General features: G+C 35.3%; 1 protein-coding gene and 1 long non-coding RNA gene across 4 annotated transcripts in view; both read left to right on the forward strand.

Annotated features, from left to right (window-relative positions):
* NEK7 (NIMA related kinase 7) overlaps positions 1-18,614 on the forward strand; it is a 158,922-nt gene that overhangs the window by 101,516 nt on the left and 38,792 nt on the right. For all 3 annotated transcript variants that reach the window (XM_049634306.1, XM_049634308.1, XM_049634307.1), the window contains 2 exons: positions 16,692-16,800; positions 18,084-18,191. In XM_049634306.1, the coding sequence (XP_049490263.1) occupies positions 16,692-16,800; positions 18,084-18,191 (217 nt within the window). The remainder of the gene's footprint in view (positions 1-16,691; positions 16,801-18,083; positions 18,192-18,614) is intronic.
* Positions 7-5,775, forward strand: LOC125925370 (uncharacterized). The gene is made up of 2 exons (XR_007458810.1): positions 7-3,352; positions 3,614-5,775. It is a non-coding gene; the product is annotated as an uncharacterized LOC125925370 (long non-coding RNA).

The raw sequence follows: 18,614 nt of genomic DNA on the forward strand, positions 1-18,614 counted from the left end.
GTAAGGGTTTGTTTTGTTTTTTGTAAACTAAATATTTATTTTTTCTGATAAAAATTGTCTGTTAAACATACAGGTATATCAGATACTTTAAAGACCTCATTGTCATACTTTAACATATGATAGATATGTAGTGAATGACAGATCGTAGTGATGATTATGATTTTGAAGCTGGTTTATCTGGTGACGTTTACACTTCAACTGAGGTGTGTGAACACTCTGAAACCAACTTGGAAATAGACCAACAGATTTGTCTTCTGTAAGCTGAAGTTAAAATTTTGCAGCTTGATTTCTCTGAACAGACCACCCTTGATCCTGTATCTGTAGATATCAGGCAAAGGGTAACAGAAAGGGATTCTAGAGAATCTGGACCTGTTCCTAGGAGGGATTCATCAAAGAATAAAATGGGCTTTGCATTCAGACCTTGCACATCAAACCCTGATTCAACCACTTAAAAGTTTATTTAACTTTCTTTTCTAAGAGCATATAAATTGGTTTAAGTTCAGTTACAAGTTATAGAAACCCTCAAATTACAGTGTCCTAAACACTGCTTGTCCTTAGGCAAGTTACTTTCGTGTACCACAGTTTCTCAAAAACAAAATAATAATAGAACCTACTTCATAGGATTGTTGTTAATGATTAATTGATATTTATTCAGAGATAAGAACTGTGTCTCACACATAGTAAGGCTATGCAAATGGGAGCTAGTGCTGTATTATTATTGTTATTATATTTTTCTGTTACATAAAATTCTGGGGCTAATAGGGCAGCTCTGATCTATCAAATTCTCAGAAACCAAGCCTATTTATAGCTGATAAAGTCCCCTTTTGCCGGCATGTAAGGATATAGGATATTTGCTAGCTGTATCTTTTTTTTTTTTTTTTAATTTTTTTAAACATTTATTTTTGAGACAGAGAGAGACCATGAACAGGGGAGGGTCAGAGAAAGAGGGAGACACAGAATCTGAAACAGGCTCTAGGCTCTGAGCTGTCAGCACAGAGCCCGACGCGGGGCTCGAACCCACGGACCGCAAGATCATGACCTGAGCCAAAGTCGGACGCTTAACCGACTGAGCCACCCAGGCGCCCCTTGCTAGCTGTATCTTGAGGTACATTGCTGGATACTGCCACACAACATTTTTTAGCTTCATCCCAGTGGCCAAAATTTGGTCTTATGAACATGTGTAGCTGCAAGGGAGGCTGGAATATATAGTCGTCATTTGGCTGGTCATGTGCCAGCTAAACTTCTACTATTCAGGAAGACATGTTGAACAGAGTGGAAATCAATGAAGACCAACTAAATGAGAAAAGCAAGGCTCTTTATTCTGAGCTTGCTATAGCACGCAAGGGAGTCAACCATTGTCACTGACATTTTACTAGAGATTCATAGGCAGGCAGAGGAATTAGAAGATCTTTATAATGGGAAAAATAAGCCTTTAGGTATGACCTGATTAGAGGCTGCTGGCCTGAAGGAGCTATAGGTGAGCTACTCAGAAGTGAGGCATATCATCTGGCTTTCTCTGCTTCGTCCTAAGTTGGAAGCAGGAACAAAAATTAGGGAAGCTGTCAGTTATTAATCAAGTCCTGGGCATTTGGGGCTGATTGTTACAGAGTTACTGTTCGGCTTCCTGGATTGTCACTAGAGACAGCAGTCTGGCTTCCTGCATGTCTGACATAGAAGGCTGGCGTCCTGGGTTATTTGTTATGGATAAAAGGTTTCCTGGTCAGGTTGCTGAAGGTTGTGGTTCAAAGTTCTATTTTTATATGATCTGGCCATTGACTGTATATTTGGTCAACAGATATTGGAGCACAGCTAGTAATCTCTGCCACATGGAGTTCTTAAAAACAATGTTGCTTTATATGAATTACCATATTTACTCTTCACAAGGACTCTGGCAGGTAAATTTGACACTTAGAGAAGACAGTCATCATCACTAGTAAATAGAAGGACTAGTGTGTGAAATTAAGTTTGTCTTCTGATACAAAATTACATGTGTTTTCCCTTAATGGCCCTTAGAGATTTTTGTATCACAGAACTCCTTTGAAAAATCAGATGAAAACCCTTGACCTTCTCCCCAGAAGATGTTAATGCACACAAAATCTGCATTCCATCACAAAGCCTGCACAGATTTTCTGATCAAGGCACTCAACAGTTCTCTAGCAGTAGTTAGGATCCCTCGTCTCCAGTGGAAGGTCAGTGTCAGCCACTTACACTCTCCTCTTGCTTAACTTCTCTTAGGATTAGTTTCCTCATTCATAAGATGGAGGCAGTTTTGAGGTTGCTTTCTAAATTATAAAAATACTGCATAACAGGGAGGTAATATTTTTTATTATCACAGAATGCTATCAAACTGACTCTGTTTCAAGTCCCATGGTTTGAGTGACTCACTTCTAATCGGTTATCTGATTTTCTCTTTTAGGGACTTCCCACCACTAGCACAAACTGTCTTTGCAAATTAATGAACAATTAAAAAAAATTGTGGTTTTAATTTTAAAAAGAAATACAAACACACAAACGCCAAATCTGCAAAACAGCTATCAAGATGAGACCCATAAAAGCAAATGTAAATAGTCCTTATAAGAGAGACAATTAATATAAAATTCTTGGCTTAAACTCTAAGTGCAAGAGTTATTTAAGTATTTATAGTGGGAAGCAAAGAGGGCAAATCTATTGGGCAAATACCAACCAGAGGCAGATAAAAAAACGTACAGTTTTCAGTTGTCAGGTTTTGCCCCTGCTGAGAGATCGATGATTTGGGGTTTTGATTGTGCTCTAGAGATTTTTGCCCTTTTTCAGTTTAGTTTTTTTTCTTTGCTACTGCTACTCCACACATACAGGTCGCTGTCCCTGACCCATTGCCAAGGCATGCCTGAGCCCATAACATTTACCTTGGAAGAATTCTCCTGTCCTTTCACCACTTGAGAAAACTAGTGCACAATCAGAGTACCTTATAGAAGAAGCCCTGTTACCTGTGTCTTTAGCAGATTCAGATTTCTTAGGCCACTGAGGGAGGAAAAATTTGCCGGTGTGTTTTTATATTTATTGTGATGATGAACTCAGCTCTCTTACTTAAATGGATCTTGCCTTCAGTTGACTTTTTCAGAGAGTTGTTTTATCAGCTGACCCAGTGGAATGTAGTAAGATCGATTCTGTGTTTGGTAATGAATAGTAACATACAGTTATAGAATCGATAACTATCCTCTTGAAGTATCCTTGGGGCCTCTGACTAAAATTTGAACGTATCTATCATGTAAAATAGTACTTAGGAAACTTTTTTTAAAAATAAAAGATACCAACTGATTGCTAGTAAGTTATAAGTTTATAGAGCAATTTATTGTACTTCAATAGAACCGAGGTAGTTTTCTTTTTTTTTTTTTTTTAATTTTTTTTTTTTAACGTTTATTTATTTTTGAGACAGAGAGAGACAGAGAGAGACAGAGCATGAATGGGGGAGGGGCAGAGAGAGAGGGAGACACAGGATCGGAAGCAGGCTCCAGGCTCCGAGCCATCAGCCCAGAACCCGACGCGGGGCTCGAACTCACGGACCGCGAGATCGTGACCTGAGCCGAAGTCGGACGCTTAACCGACTGAGCCACCCAGGTGCCCCCAAACCGAGGTAGTTTTCTAGAGAATTGGGATATCATTCTTCCTTCCTGTCTAATAGACATTATATAAGCCTTTAATGACCCTATCCTTTACTGTAGGTACCATTAGTCTGTCTCACCAAGGTAGAAGGATTCTGGGTCAGATTTCCCAGATCATCTTGGAGACCTTCTAAAGGTTGAAAGTTATATTGTCAAACGTATAGATCTTTAGAATAGTCTCAGCATAATGGCCACACTAGAAAGGTATTCCAATGTCCATAACAGAAAGTTTGACCAAGGAGTTTCACATGAGTAGAATATTTTTACATCTGGTTACATTTATGTATGTTTTTTATGATAAAGAGGGACAATAAAGAGGCGAGAGGTGTTGCTATTTTAAGTAAGACGATGAAAGAAAACACTACTGACTTAAGTCTTACGCCCCCACCTCCACCTGCCTTTCCCTCCATACTGCCCTGGTTCTGTTTTTTCCCTTTGCAGACAGACACTCCTGACCCTGTTTCCAGCACCACAAGAAATGGCTCTTGAGTGACCTCTGTCATTAAATCCAGTGGACTTCAACCAGTGTTCATTCTGCTTGATGTCTCAGCTGCACGTGGCTCTGTTGTTCCTATGCTGCTTCTTAAAAGACTCCCCCGCTGGCTTGTTGAGTCCCATAGTGCCTTGGTTTCCTTCCTGCCTCTCTGGAGACTCTGATTCTTCTTAACCGACACGTTCTCATCTCTTGGCCTTTAATGACGGAGTTTTAAAAGTTTCAGTCCTGACTTTTTTTTCCTTTCCGCTTTATACTTTCCTCACAGTTGATGTCATTCGCGCCTGTGGATTCAGTTACTTTCTGTACACCGCTGATTTCTAACTTTTTGTCTTTAGTCTGGAGCTGTCTTTCAGCTCTGAACTCACGTTAACCCAACACGTCTGTAAAGAAATTCACGATCGTCCTCACAGACTACCCTCCTCCTCCAATGCTAACTTGATACTCGGTACCAGTCTGCCCAGTTGTGCATGCTAGAGCCCAGGACTCTTCTTTGGCACTTCTTTTTTTTTCCCCTTCTTTGACACTTCTGTCCCTCACCAAGTTCCGTTTTTTCTTTCAAATGTCTTTCAGATTTTCCACCCTGCTCTACTTCCATTTGTCTCCCCGTAGTATAAAGTAGCTCCATCTGTCACCTGTAGGGCAGCAACTTATTAACTAATCTTCCAGCTCCCGGCACCATTTCTCTAATCTGTTTCTCCATCGGTCTGTAAGACAAGCGAGAAGGGAAGAAAGAAAAGAAAACCCTCTGTTTTTAAATCCTTCTCGTGTTTCCCATTGAGGGTGAAAATGCTTGTCAAGATTTACTAGACCTGGGTGATCCAGAGTACAAGCTCTGAGAGGGAGGAGTCTTTGTTTTGTGCCCGCACATATCCCTAGTGTCTAGGACAGCTCCCTGCACAGAGTAGGTGCTCAGCAAGTATCTGCTGTAGAAGGTGTAGACACCTTCAGTTTCCGGGGAGGTGCCTGGCTGATAGTAGCAACTCAATAAATATGTTGAATGAATGAATACATAAAAGGTGGTTATTTTCTTTCTCTTTCCTTCCTCCTGATTCTCTTACCTGTGTTACACTTCTCTGCTCCAGGGACCAGTAGGTGAACCTGGGTGGTTGTACAACAATCACAGCCGTTTCTTGCTGCTTCGCACTCCGGTCTCAAGGGGACTTGCTAAGCTATCGAGTGGTATGCTGCCATGAGAGAAGACGGTGTCCTGATGTGATACAGGAAGGGTTTTGGTTTTGTTTGTTTTTTTTTCCCCTAAGAAATTCAGAAATTCTTTTCTAAACACTTAATTGTGCTATAAGCTGTCTTTATAGAAGAGACTTCATTAGGAAAAAAATCATAAGGAACTTCTTTTACGAAAGAACATGACTAGGACTTAAAGCTTTACAAAGGACAGCAGTAGATACTGGAATTTTAAGAAAATGATTCATTTCTTTCTAGTGAGTAATACGGTAAATCAGGACATCACAACAATATATTTCACTGTCTCAAGTCTTCAGCTTAATTGGGGTAGAAGAGGAAATATAGCTCCTGGTCTGTATTCCAGAAATGAACCTCTGGATAGCATTGCATCAAAGAATTTTACAAGTAAATAATTAATTGGTTTAGAGCAAGCTGACAAATATAATTAAGCAATTTATACTTGAAATATTCAGTATTTCTCTAATTAGTGACAAAGGAATACCTGAGGCTGTGGTCAGATGAAATACTTCCCAGATGAGTTTTAGGATAAAAGGAAATCTAGGATTTTTTTCATCATATATTTCTTTATCATCAGTAATCAGAATTTTAAAGGAAAATAGGCTCTCAGATTTCAGTTTATCGAGTTGTGATTTATATGCTGCGTATTTTCTTTATCAGACCAGTAGATGCTCCATTTTGCACTATGCCTTATTAATACTGTTTATTTCACTCTTTGAATGTCAAGAGACATATGTGGTGATGGAGACTTAGTGTAGAGAAGATGAGAGACTAATCTCAAAGATATAAACAAGAGCTGTGTTTATTGCAGCTTGTCACTAGAAATATTGTTAAAATGCGTTTTAAGTTTTTATAGCCCATTTTTGCAACATATAGTTTATTCATTGAACTATTTATAATTTCTTATATTTAGAATTACCTCTTAGAAAGTCAGTTTGAGGTAGAAGAAAACATAAGTGCATATCTTTAACGTTATATTTGTAAAAACCTTTATTTTGCTAAAATATCAATAAAACACAATATAACCCAATGTAATAAATCTCTTGGTGGGAGGGGGGGGGACTTAGAACTCTGTTATCTGCCAGGAGATTTTCATACCATGCCACACTGGCTAAGAAGTAAGTCAAGATTAAAAAAGAAAAGTCAGTATTTACTTGGGAATTATTTTTTAGCGAAATATGGATGACTAATTTAAATGGAGATCTATTTTGTGCCAAGAGTTTGATACAATTCCAAATAATTAGTGAAGTCTATATCTTCTTTTTTCCCCCAGTTTTATTGAGATATGATTAACATACATCACTGTGTAAGTGTAAGGTACACAGCATTATGATTTGATTTACATATACTATGTAATGATTACCACACTAAGTTTAGTTAAGATCTGTCATCTCGAATAGATACAATAGAAAGAAAAAAAAATTTTCCTTTACAATGAGAATTCTTAAGATTTACTCTCACAACAACTTTTCTGTATATCGGTCAGCAGTATTATCTGTAGTCATCATGTTGTGCATTCCATCCTGGTACTTACTTGTGTCGTAACTGGAAGTTTGTACCTTTGACCTCCTTCCTTCAGTTTCCCCTGTGCCCACTCTCTGTCTCTGGAAACCACAAAGCTCTTTCTTTATGAAAGAGAGAGAGAGAGAGAGAGAGAGAGAAGAGACAGAGACAGAGAGTGAGTGTGTGTGTGTGTGTTTTAGATTCCACATATAAGTGAGATCATACAGCATTTCCCTTTCTCTGTCTTGCTTATTTTACTTAGCGTAATGCCCTCAGGGTTCATTCATCCTGTTGTTGCAAATGGCAGGATTTTCTTGTTTTTTCTAGCTGAGTAATATTCCATTGTGTGTGTGTGTGTGTGTGTGTGTGTGTGTGTGTGTGTGTGTGTATCTCTTTTTCCTTCATCCATCAATGGTCACTTATTTGGTTTCCATGTCTTGGGTATTATTGTAAATAATGCTGCTGTGAACATAGCGCTGCAGATATATTTTTGAGTTAGTGTCTTCATTTCCCATGGATACATTCCCAGAAGTGGAATTGCTGGATCATATGGCAGTTCCGTTTGTAATTTTTTAAGGATCCTCCATACTGCTGTTTTCTGTAGTGTTTGTACCAGTTTACAGCCCCACCAACACCGTACAAGGGCTCTAGGGCAGCATGCTATCTTTTGTCTTTTGATGATGGCCATTCAAACAGGTATGAGGTGACATCTCATTGTGATTTTGATTTGCATTTCTCTAATGACTAGTGTTGTTGAGCATCTTTTCATGTACCTGTTGGCCATTCGTGTATCTTCTTTGGAAAAATGTCTATTTTGATCTTTGCCCATTTTTTAATTGAATGATTATGATTGCTGTTTGTTGCTGAGATGTATTGATTCTTTCTATATTTTGGATATTAGTCCCTTATCAGATATATGGTTTGCAAATATTTTTTTCCCATTCCATAGGTTGCCTTCTCAGTTTCTCAGTTGTTTCTTCTGACAATTTTAGTTTCACCTGGTCACATTTGTTCATTTTGTTGTTGTTGTTGCTTATGCTTTAGGTGTCCTTTCTGAAAAATTACTGCCAAGATCCATGTCAAGGGGATTTTTTCCTGTTTGCTTCTAGGAGTTTCATGGTTTCAGGTTGTACATTTAAGTCTTTAGTTCACCTCAAGGTAATTTTTGTGAGTGGTGTAAGCTAGGGGTCTAGTTTCATTCTTTTACATGTGAATATCCAGTCTTCCCAGCACCAGTTATTGAAGAGACTGTTTTTTCTCCACTGAGTATTCTCAGCTCCCTTGTCAAATGTTTTGACTATATATGCTTGGGTTTATTTCTGAGCTCTTGATTCGGTTTCATTGATCTGTTTTGATGCCAGTACCATACTGTTTTGATTACTGTAGCTTTATAGTATAGCTTGAAATCAAGAAGTGTTATGCCTAACACTTTGTTCTTCTTTCTTAGGATTGCTTTGGCTTTGGCTTTTTGGGGTCTTTTGTGGTTCTGTATAAGTTTTAGAACTGTTTTTTGTTTGTTTGTTTGTTTTTGTACATTGTAAAAAAATGCCATTGGAATCCTAATAGGAATTGCCTTGATCTCTGGATGGCTTTTGGTAGTATTGACATTTTAACAATTTAAAATTCTTCCAGCCGTGAACACAGGATACTTTTCCATTGATTTGAGTCTTTTTTGATTTTGATTTCTTTCATCAATGTCTTATAGTTTTCAGATTAGAAGATTCCTTGGTTAAGTTTCACCTCCTTGGTTGAGTTTATTCCTAACTCTTTTATTGGTTTTGATGCATTTGTAAATAGTATCACTTCCTTTATTTCTTTTTCAGGTAAGTTTAATATATGGAAACACCACTGATTTTTGTACATTAATTTTGTTACCTGTAACTGTACTGAATTCTTTGATTAGAACTAACTGTTTTTTTGGGTTGAGTGTTTAGGATTTTCTGTATCTAAAATCATGTCATCTACAAAGAGATAACAGTTTTACTTCTTCCTTTCCAATTATTATACCTTTTATTTATTTATTTATTTATTTATTTATTTATTTATTTTTTCTTGCCTGGTTGTTTGGCAAGGACTTCTATGATGTTGAATAGGAATGGTGAGAGTGGGCATCTTTGTCTCATTCCTAATCTAGGCTATCTTTTCTTATTCCTAATTTATTTACATAAATGCTGTCTTCTTGGTTATGCAACTTTGTGTCTTTTGCATTGATACTACTTATATGGCATTCCCTTTAAATTTGGTAGAAGCCTTAAGACTCTTTTCCTTAATACAGACATAAAGTTAATTTTATATGTTGATTTTAACTGTTTAGAAACTTGCTTTATATTATTCTTTTATTGCTAATTATCACAAAGTTAGCAACTTAAAACAACACAACCTTATAACCTCACAGTTTCTGTGGATCACACACCAGTTAGTGAGTTCTCTGCTCAACATCTTAGAAGACTGAAATCAAGGTACCAGCTGGGGCTATGATCTCATTTGATGTTCAGGGTTCTCTTCCTTATTCACTGGTTGTTGGAAGAATTCAGTTCCTTGCAGTTATATGACTAAAGTCATTACTGTCTTTGTGGTTATCAACTGGGGGCCATCCTTGGGTCCTAGAGGTGTCCTGCTGTGCCTTGTCACTTGGCCCTTTCCATAGCTTGGCAGTTTGTTCCCTCAGACCAGCAGTAGAGTCTCTCTGGCTTTGAATCTCTGACTTTTTTGAAGGGCTTACCCAGTAGGCTGGCCCATCCACCGGGATAATCTCCTTTTTGATTACCTCAAAAGCAGCTGATTTAGAACCTTAATTACATCAGCAAAATCTTTCCTGCCATATAAGATAACATGATATAGGAAAGACAGTTCATCATATTCACAACCCAATCTGCATTCAAGGGAGGGAATTACATACCAGGACTTGGGAATTTTGGGGGGTGAAGTATGTCTTAGAATTCTGCATATTACAGGCTTTGATAAATTCGCTAAAATATTAACAGTGTTTTAGAAATAATTATTATCTCCGAATCTTAGAACTTATAAATCTTATTTACCTTCTTGGTGTGGTTGTTTTTTTTTACATTTGTAGACACATTTTTATTTGTACTTATCCAAATTTAGAGGCTATACTGGAAATAAAATCACTTTGAAATGTCTCTTACACTTTTGACCTTTGAGTCCCTAAAGCAATAAAGTCTTCCCAGTAGTACCATCTATCTTTAATCACTCAGATTTATAGTTTACCAGGACACCTACAGTTTCCATTTCAGCATCTGGCATAAAATGTATAGCCCAGGCCAGACAACTATGAAAAGTGCCAGTGATTCCAAATACAGTCAGTTTCCCTCTAAGTCTATTGCATAAGATTGTCATCTCTGCTTTATCACCTTACAGTTATTTGGAAGTTTAAGGTTAAAAATCAGTGATACTATCTGAAAAAAATCCATGCAGAATTAAATATTATATACGTATAAGTGTGTGTGTGTATATATGTATATATATATACACATAATTACCTACACATAATGCATGTAAACTATGTGTATATCTATATAGATTTATGTTTATATATGAAATGTATGTATAGGTGTGTTATACAGAATTATTTATTAAAAAAATTTTTTTTTCAATATATGAAGTTTATTGTCAAATTGGTTTCCATACAACACCCAGTGCTCATCCCAAAAGGTGCCCTCCTCAATACCCATCCCCCACCCTCCCCTCCCTCCCACCCCCCATCAACCCTCAGTTTGTTCTCAGTTTTTAAGAGTCTCTTATGCTTTGGCTCTCTCCCACTCTAACCTCTTTTTTTTTTTTCCTTCCCCTCTCCCATGGGTTTCTGTTAAGTTTTTTTAATGTTTTATTTATTTTTGAGACAGAGACAGCATGAGCGGGGGAGGGGCAGAGAGAGAGGGAGACACAGAATCCAAAGCAGGCTCCAGGCTCCGAGCTGTCAGCACAGAGCTGGACGCGGAGCTTGAATCCTTGAACCTTGAGATCATGACCTGAGTTGAAGTTGGATGCTTAATCAGCCTTGCCACCCAGGTGCCCCCAGAATTATTTGTATAGAAGCAATGTTACTGACAAAATGTCACCTGGATTTTCCTTGATACTTAAGTAGTTAGATAGTGAAGTAGAAGAGAACTTAAGGACTTTAGTAAACTGAAAATTGTGTATCCTAATGACCATTATATAATTCTGTGAGCATAACTAAAAGGTGATATATAACTTTTGAATTGCATTTACTTGGGAGAATGAGAAGAAAATTTTCAAAGAACGCCTTGCTCTTTACATTTTAAGGTAATATCGATCTAAAGCTGCCTTTTAAGAATCCTGTAACATCACAAGCAGTCGTATTGGTAGCTATAGACAATTAAGTAGAGATTTCTACCAAGAGACTTTTACTGTCTCATTGTTCTGCTGTTTCCCTTGTCCATTAAGAATATCGAGATATCTTTTCAACTATCTTACCATTGCTTGGTGAAACAGAACCAGAAAGAATTTATTCAAGAGGTGAATGTTTCCATTTATCTTTGTGACCTTGTGTCTTCCAAAAGATTAATTTTCTGCTTTTTTGTCTCACTCTTTCTATCTATAGTAGACAAAACATCTTAAGTATTTCCAGATATCTTCTCTATTAGTTTTAGTAACATGGGAGCTTCTCTTAACGATTTTCCATGTGTCAGCAATGTAGGGATCATTCCTTGTTGTAATTCTGATGCATTCATATGTTCTTTTTTAATTTTTTTATTGTCCTAAATTTCTTTGATATCAATGTGCTAATGTTCAGAAGGCAGCCTCTTTGGGAGAAGAACATTATGACTTTATAGAGTTTATTTTTATTTTATTTTTTTTTTTTTGTTTGCTAAATAATTTAAGGTTTTTCTTTTCCCAAGGCTCAGAAGAAATCTTTACCTGTTTCACATTTTCTACCCTAAGATTAAATGTATTTCAGCTTCCTTAATAACCCATACAGTTTTGATCTGGAGGAATGAATAGATTATGTTGATATTCTACTAAATTATAATCTAGCAACAACTAAATACTCTTAGCAGATTTTCCAACACTACACGAAAGGAAAAAGACAAGTGGAGCTTGCATGGGAAATATTTTATCAAAGTAGGTAAACTGAGATGCCGGTGATAAGTGTTTTCAGTGGTTTCGTGGCTGCCAGGCCCATTCCACTCCACACTTTCTATAGTGACTTCAGATTGTTGAGTTTTATTCAGAATGCCAAGAGTGAAAATATTCACGTGTTACAAACTGGTATTACATACCACATTCTAACTGAGACGTAACTATTCCACACATTTATATAATTCCCAAAAGTGTGGGTAGCGAGTATTTGTGCGGGTTAGTCTGTTGAGACCTCCTTATACCTTCAGAAGATAGATGTTCTGCAGAAACATTAATATATAATACAAATCACACTTAGAGGCATCAGTTACGCTTTCAGAAGCACCCTGTCTTTTCTAACACCTAGTCTCTGTGCATTGAATTTCTTTGAAACAACCACCAAAAAATGTAGTCTTATAAAAATGCATTATAATTACAGAGATATGTTTGGGAACATAACATCCCTTCTGATGGTAAATGTTTGACCTATTTCAAGTTTATCTAACTACCTGTCATCTCCTGTGAAGATCATTTATAGTATTAACTGGACCTATGGGGCTCTCTGAGGTATTACTATTATTATTATTATTTGCTTCGTTTTTATTAATTGGAGACTTATAGGATAGGACATACCAGTAATGTGTTATTTTTAAGTGTGAAAATGTGCCAAGCAGGCCTTTATTTGTTTAAGTTTTATTTGTACCTGAGATTGTGGAACCCTAGATTATATATTTTTTAGAGGTGGTGGGGACTATATAGCTCATCTCCACACTCTCTGGGAACTGAGGCCTAGCAGTGTTAAATGGTTTGCTCAAGATAATACAGCCAGTCGCCGTCAAGGCTCAGAATCAGGTCTATATAAAAGGTGGTAACATAATGGATTATGTTAGTGGTACATTAAACATCTGACAACACTCCTAAGGAGGAGGTACGTCTGTCCTTATATTTAACATAAATTATTTACTTCCTCTTGTTCGATACTTGGAAGAGATGGAGCTGGTGCTAGTCAAACCTAGTTCTCTTATTCATTCTTTCTCATTATTTAATTATCATTTCTCCTGGTGTTCTGCAAGAATGCCTTGCATGCCAGGATCACATTTGCTGCTTTTTGTTTTTAACTACAGCATACATTGGTAAAGGATGCTGGGTGTAAGGTTCCCAGGACCAGCTATGTGATTGTGGGTCCCTTATAACAAAATTAAGAATTTCAAGATGGCAGCAACAGAGCATTAAACTAAATACACTGCCCTGCATGACTGCACAGGTCGCCCATGTCTGAAGTCAGCCCGGTGGTTCTAGATGTATTGTCTGAAACTTTCTTCTTTAATGAATAACATACCAAACTGTGGACTTATATATGATATGCCATGGATATTGATTTTTTTTAAAAAAAACAAGAACATAATTTTCTGGGTTTTTTCTTTATGCTTGAATTTATTGTTGTTCTTATCATTGAAGCTTTTCCCAAGATTTCTAGAGGAGGAATGCTAGGATTGCAAAATTTAGAAATAAGTAAAGTATATGTTCCATTTGGAGTGATAGTGTCTAGAGTACAGGAACCAAGTGATCCTATTGAGTCCAAAAAAATGGTCCTTAAATATTCAATGTCCACTATATAATTGGATTTGGTTTGGGGCATTTAATTTGTAGGAGGATTTTGGATAATTAAAAAAAAAAAAAGTGTGACTGTTTTGTCAACATCTTTGAATAGAAGCAGCTTGTCTTAGCTGTCCTCTTTTATATATATATATATATCATTTAAGTGGCAGTGTGAATATATTTTACCGGGAATGCTGAATTTCACCTAAGAGAAATGCTGGTAATCTTTTTACACATAAGTGAGAATATAATCTGATGTTTTATATGTACATTGGCTATTTTGGTACACGTTTCCTTAATTTGAATGATGTTCAGTGTTTACTTGAATGATGTTGATGGAGATAGTAGACAGATTTTTAAAATCACAAGTATTTGAAGCATTACATAGTGAAAAGACTAGCTTACTTAAAAAAAAAAAAAGACTAAATAAAAATTAATTCCAAGTGATCAGGTATACCTGAGTGCCAGTTTCTGCCTCTTAATAAATTTTTAGATATGTTATTTTCAGATTAAAAAATGTTGCAATTCCATTTCATAATATAAATGTAGTAGAGTGCCATATTGTATAGTCTGCCTTTTCACATAAATGTTTATTGGTAAGTAACCTTGCATTATTGGTTGCATTATTTCTTGCTTTATTAAAAACTTACCATGTGGCAAATTGACGTGCATTTTTAATTTCTATATGTTGGCATTAGATTTTTTTTCTAATCTAGAGCTAAATATTTATATAGGGCTGTCTTTTTTAAAGAAAAGGAGGATTTTTGAACAGTAATGCTATTTGACTAAATAATTAACTTTTAAAAGATACGTATATATTAGAGTAAGTTTCAAGAGGAGATTGTTCTCTTGTTTTTTTTTTTTTTTTAAATACTTTGGCATTATGTAAGTTTCTGCTCTGTAGGGCTAATATACATTTTACCAGTAGTAAAAAAATTCAAATTTTCATTGCATTTTTTCTGTTCACCTTTTTTATAAGAGGTAGCCAACAGTGCCACCATCAGAACAGACAGGCTTTTCTTATCATAAGTATTGGTTTTCTCAAAAAAAAAAAAAAAAAAAGAAAGAAAGAAAACACCAAAAACCCCTACACTTAAGGAATGGTGGAAAACTGCATATGGTTAAACAGGCACATAAAACATATTGTGAAATCCCAATGACATAATGAAACTGCCTTTGATTTATTTTATGATCAAGTCAAATTCATAAAATTATTCTTCAGAAACCTGTTTCTACTTTGGATACTTATGTTTTGCCAGACCATTCGGTCTAGGCAGCATTATATTGATGTCAATTTATTGTTTTCATCTTTAATTTGTTGTTCAAAGAGACAGTCTCAATATAAAAACATGAAAATGATCAGACCGTCTTGGTCTGATAACATCTTACCTGGTGTACATTTTGAGGGCAGTTTTTTCATTCTGATTTTCCTATATATTTGATTCATTTTTTAAATAATGAGACTTTAAAAGTAAGCTGCCAAGTTAATAGTTATGATGATTTCAGAATCTATCTTAAAGCATAAATTTTTTCTTGCATGGTCTGATACTTACATGATGCAGTATATTTATTTTTGACTGAAAAGAAACCTGGTCCCCATCTTCCTGTTGACATCAAACAGTCTTCTGATATGCTAATCCAGCATCAGGGAGAGCACATAGACAAGCTTTATTTGGACTCATTCCAAATCTGAAAGAAAATTATATGTATTGAACTGATTTTGCAGCATTGCCCCCTTAGAATGAAAAGTGATGTTGACACAGTCTGCAATTAAAAATACTTAATATTGAGACATGATATGGGAGGTTTTCAACATTTTAGTAATACCCCGATTTGCTTTTTAATTACCTGGTCATCTAATTGTTATTGGCTTTTTGCTACTGATGTTAATAGCCATTGAAATTACTAAGTTCATTTCCTTAGCATGTGTTATAATAAACATTAACCTAAAGTTATTAGCTTTTCCTTAAAGATTTATCCTTTGACATATTGAGTGCATGTGAGACAGTAGATAATAATCTTTTGCTAAGTATGAAGTAGGGATATGAGCAGATCTCCCTGTATTGTTTTTCCTTCCAGCCTGCCCTCAACTGGTCACAAGGGTAAAAATTGACAAAGATACTTGTTTTAGAGTTAATCTGAATGATATATTCAATAACAAATCAGTTGAACTTCCAAAAATGTTTTCAGATAAAATGCACTACAGTACACATTTAAATACTGATATCTGTTAATACCTATATTAAAATTATCAGAAAATTCCATGAAGACTTGTTTAAATGTAGTATTCATGTTGGTCATTTATAAATATTGTTAAGTAGGAAGCCAGTTGCATTTTTGTTTTAGAAATATAATTTTTATGTAATGAATCTTGGTGAATCTTAGGAAATGAAGAACTTTGTTTTTAAATGAGTATGTTATTAGTACATTCTTCTAGCAAGTGTAATATAAAAAATGGGCATAAATATCTACCTCTGATTTTGCAGTTATTTTGGCTATTGCCCTCTTATGCGTGATGGCCCACTCTTTCCCAACTAGTCTGTTGGTGCTCCATTTTTGCCCTGACCTTCCTATGATGTTTTTCTTCCATGAAGTTTAGTTTCATTCATTCAAAGTACAGGTTTGACTTGTAATGTGCAATAGTCATGAAATATTCATGAAAACTTTTTATATAAATCTCTTTTATTTAATTTTTAATAAATTAACTGATATTTCAAATCACCAAGGTGGTTCAATATTTAAAAGGAATTCTATAGTCAAACTTAATGTCAGGAGAAGAATTGTCTTTTAATGAACATAATTACCTTCAGGTTTCTAGACTGTTTTGTTCTGGGTTTTCTTAAAATGAAATTTGACATCGTCCTCTTAGGCTAGGAAATTATTTTATATAGATGTTAATTTTTTGAAATATTGGACATCATAAAGATGTAGCATTATATGGCCTGTGCTAACTTTAGGTATAATAGTGAGAAATTTAAGCTAATATGTCAGGTAAAATTCTCAGAATCATCTCACTGTGGGAAGTCATATGCTTTTTAGTTGGTAATAGGTAGATAAAAGTAGGTGTTTTTCTGACAAGGCATTTGGTGTGTCAGGATCTGGTCTTAAGATATTTTAATTCCTCTAATTCTTATTTTTAATTTTTTAAAAAGCATTTTAAGAAACAAAAGAGGCTAATTCCTGAAAGGACTGTTTGGAAGTACTTTGTTCAACTCTGCAGTGCATTGGAACATATGCATTCTCGACGCGTCATGCATAGAGGTAGGGTAAAATCACGAATGGCTTCTAATGTTGTTTAAACGATGCAGGTTATTAGGCAATTTAAGAATAAATGCCTTCCAATCATGGGCATAGCATCATGCTTTCTTGGCTGATTTTTTTTCCAAATTATTATTTACTGGAATGAAAAACCTCTAAAGCCCTATCTTGGTTTTAAATAAGAATGAGAATTAGTTATTTTTCTGCCTGCCTCTTCTGAGCATCTTACTGATGATGTTGGTAAATTAAAAAAAAAAAAAGATGTAGGAAAGCAGAATATGCATAAGGAAGATTCCCTTTTCAGATGAACAATGTATATTATGGCCAACTTCATTTTTTAATTTTCAGCATTAGCTCTTAATGTATTCTTGATTGTCAGTCTAATAGTTGGACAGAACATGTAAAGATTACAACACTTAGGGATTGTATCTCTGATTTGGGGTATGAGAAATTTCAGTGTAGTTTATTTAAGCAATTATGACTTCTAAGGTCATCTAGTTATGTTCAGATTAGAGTTATAATTTTATATTTTATGTAAATGTATCAACAAAGTAATGTTTAGTAAGATATTTAACATTGATATAAAATGGAAATAAATTTATTTTGTGCTTTGAATTTCACAAAAGTTGATTTGAAAATGGAAAACAAAATGCATTTTATTATTTTTTAATTTAATTTTTCTTTAACATTTATTTATTTTTGAGAGAAACAGAGACAGAGTGCAAGCTGGGGAGGGGCAGAGAGGGAGAGACACAGCATCTGAAGCAGGCTCCAGGCTTAGAGCTGTCAGCAGAGAGCCTGACGCGGAACTTGAACTCACGGACCATGAGATCATGACCCGAGCCAAAGTCGGCCGCTTAACCGACTGAGCCAACCAGGCGTCCCAAAAAAATGCATTTTAAATGAAAATTACTAGCTATCTTCATGGTGCTGCATTGATGATTATTTCTCTATCAGAGAACTCAGAAATAATAGGATATATCAGAAATATTAGGATATATCAAAATTATTGAAAATAAAGTAATTGGATCAAAATTCAAACTGACTTTCATTTTTAAGGTAGATTTTAAATTCTATTTTCTATATTTCTATATTCTATATATCTAATATATATATATATTCTATGTATCTAATTATCTAAATATCTAAATAACTATATTCTATATATCTAATATATACATATTCTATATATCTAATTTCTATATTCTAAATTCTATTCTATTTTAATCTCTTGAAAATACCTAAGCTTATATCATCTTTCACCTGATTCCTTCATCTCTTCACAGATATAAAACCAGCTAATGTGTTCATTACAGCCACTGGAGTGGTCAAACTTGGAGATCTTGGGCTTGGTCGGTTTTTCAGCTCTAAAACCACAGCTGCACATTCTTTAGGTAAGAGACACAGTGTAATTTCATTCAGTTATCGTGTGTGTGTGTGTGTGTGTGTGTGGTTAAAAACAACATAAGGGACATACTATTTATATGCCAGCTCTTACGTTCTAAATAAAACTATTTTTAAAATCATCGGATCCTCAGTAGATCCCTACAGCTCTCTATCAGTATAATGTGCTCATTCACATGACAGTTGGGTACTTCTATTGATTTGACTCCAGGTAGACACTTGGTAAAAGAAAATGCTAATAAACAAACCTGGTTTTAACAATTGCCATAGAGCATTTGTTTTATTCTCCATTTAACAATATTGAAATAATATGATTTAACCATATCTTGGAAGAGGACTTCACCTGACTGTAAAAATACCATAATTTGTAAATGTTTAGTTATTAAAATAACACACATAGTTGTGATTACTGC

This window comes from Panthera uncia, chromosome F1 (assembly GCF_023721935.1).
Source record: "Panthera uncia isolate 11264 chromosome F1, Puncia_PCG_1.0, whole genome shotgun sequence".
NCBI lineage: Eukaryota > Metazoa > Chordata > Mammalia > Carnivora > Felidae > Panthera > Panthera uncia.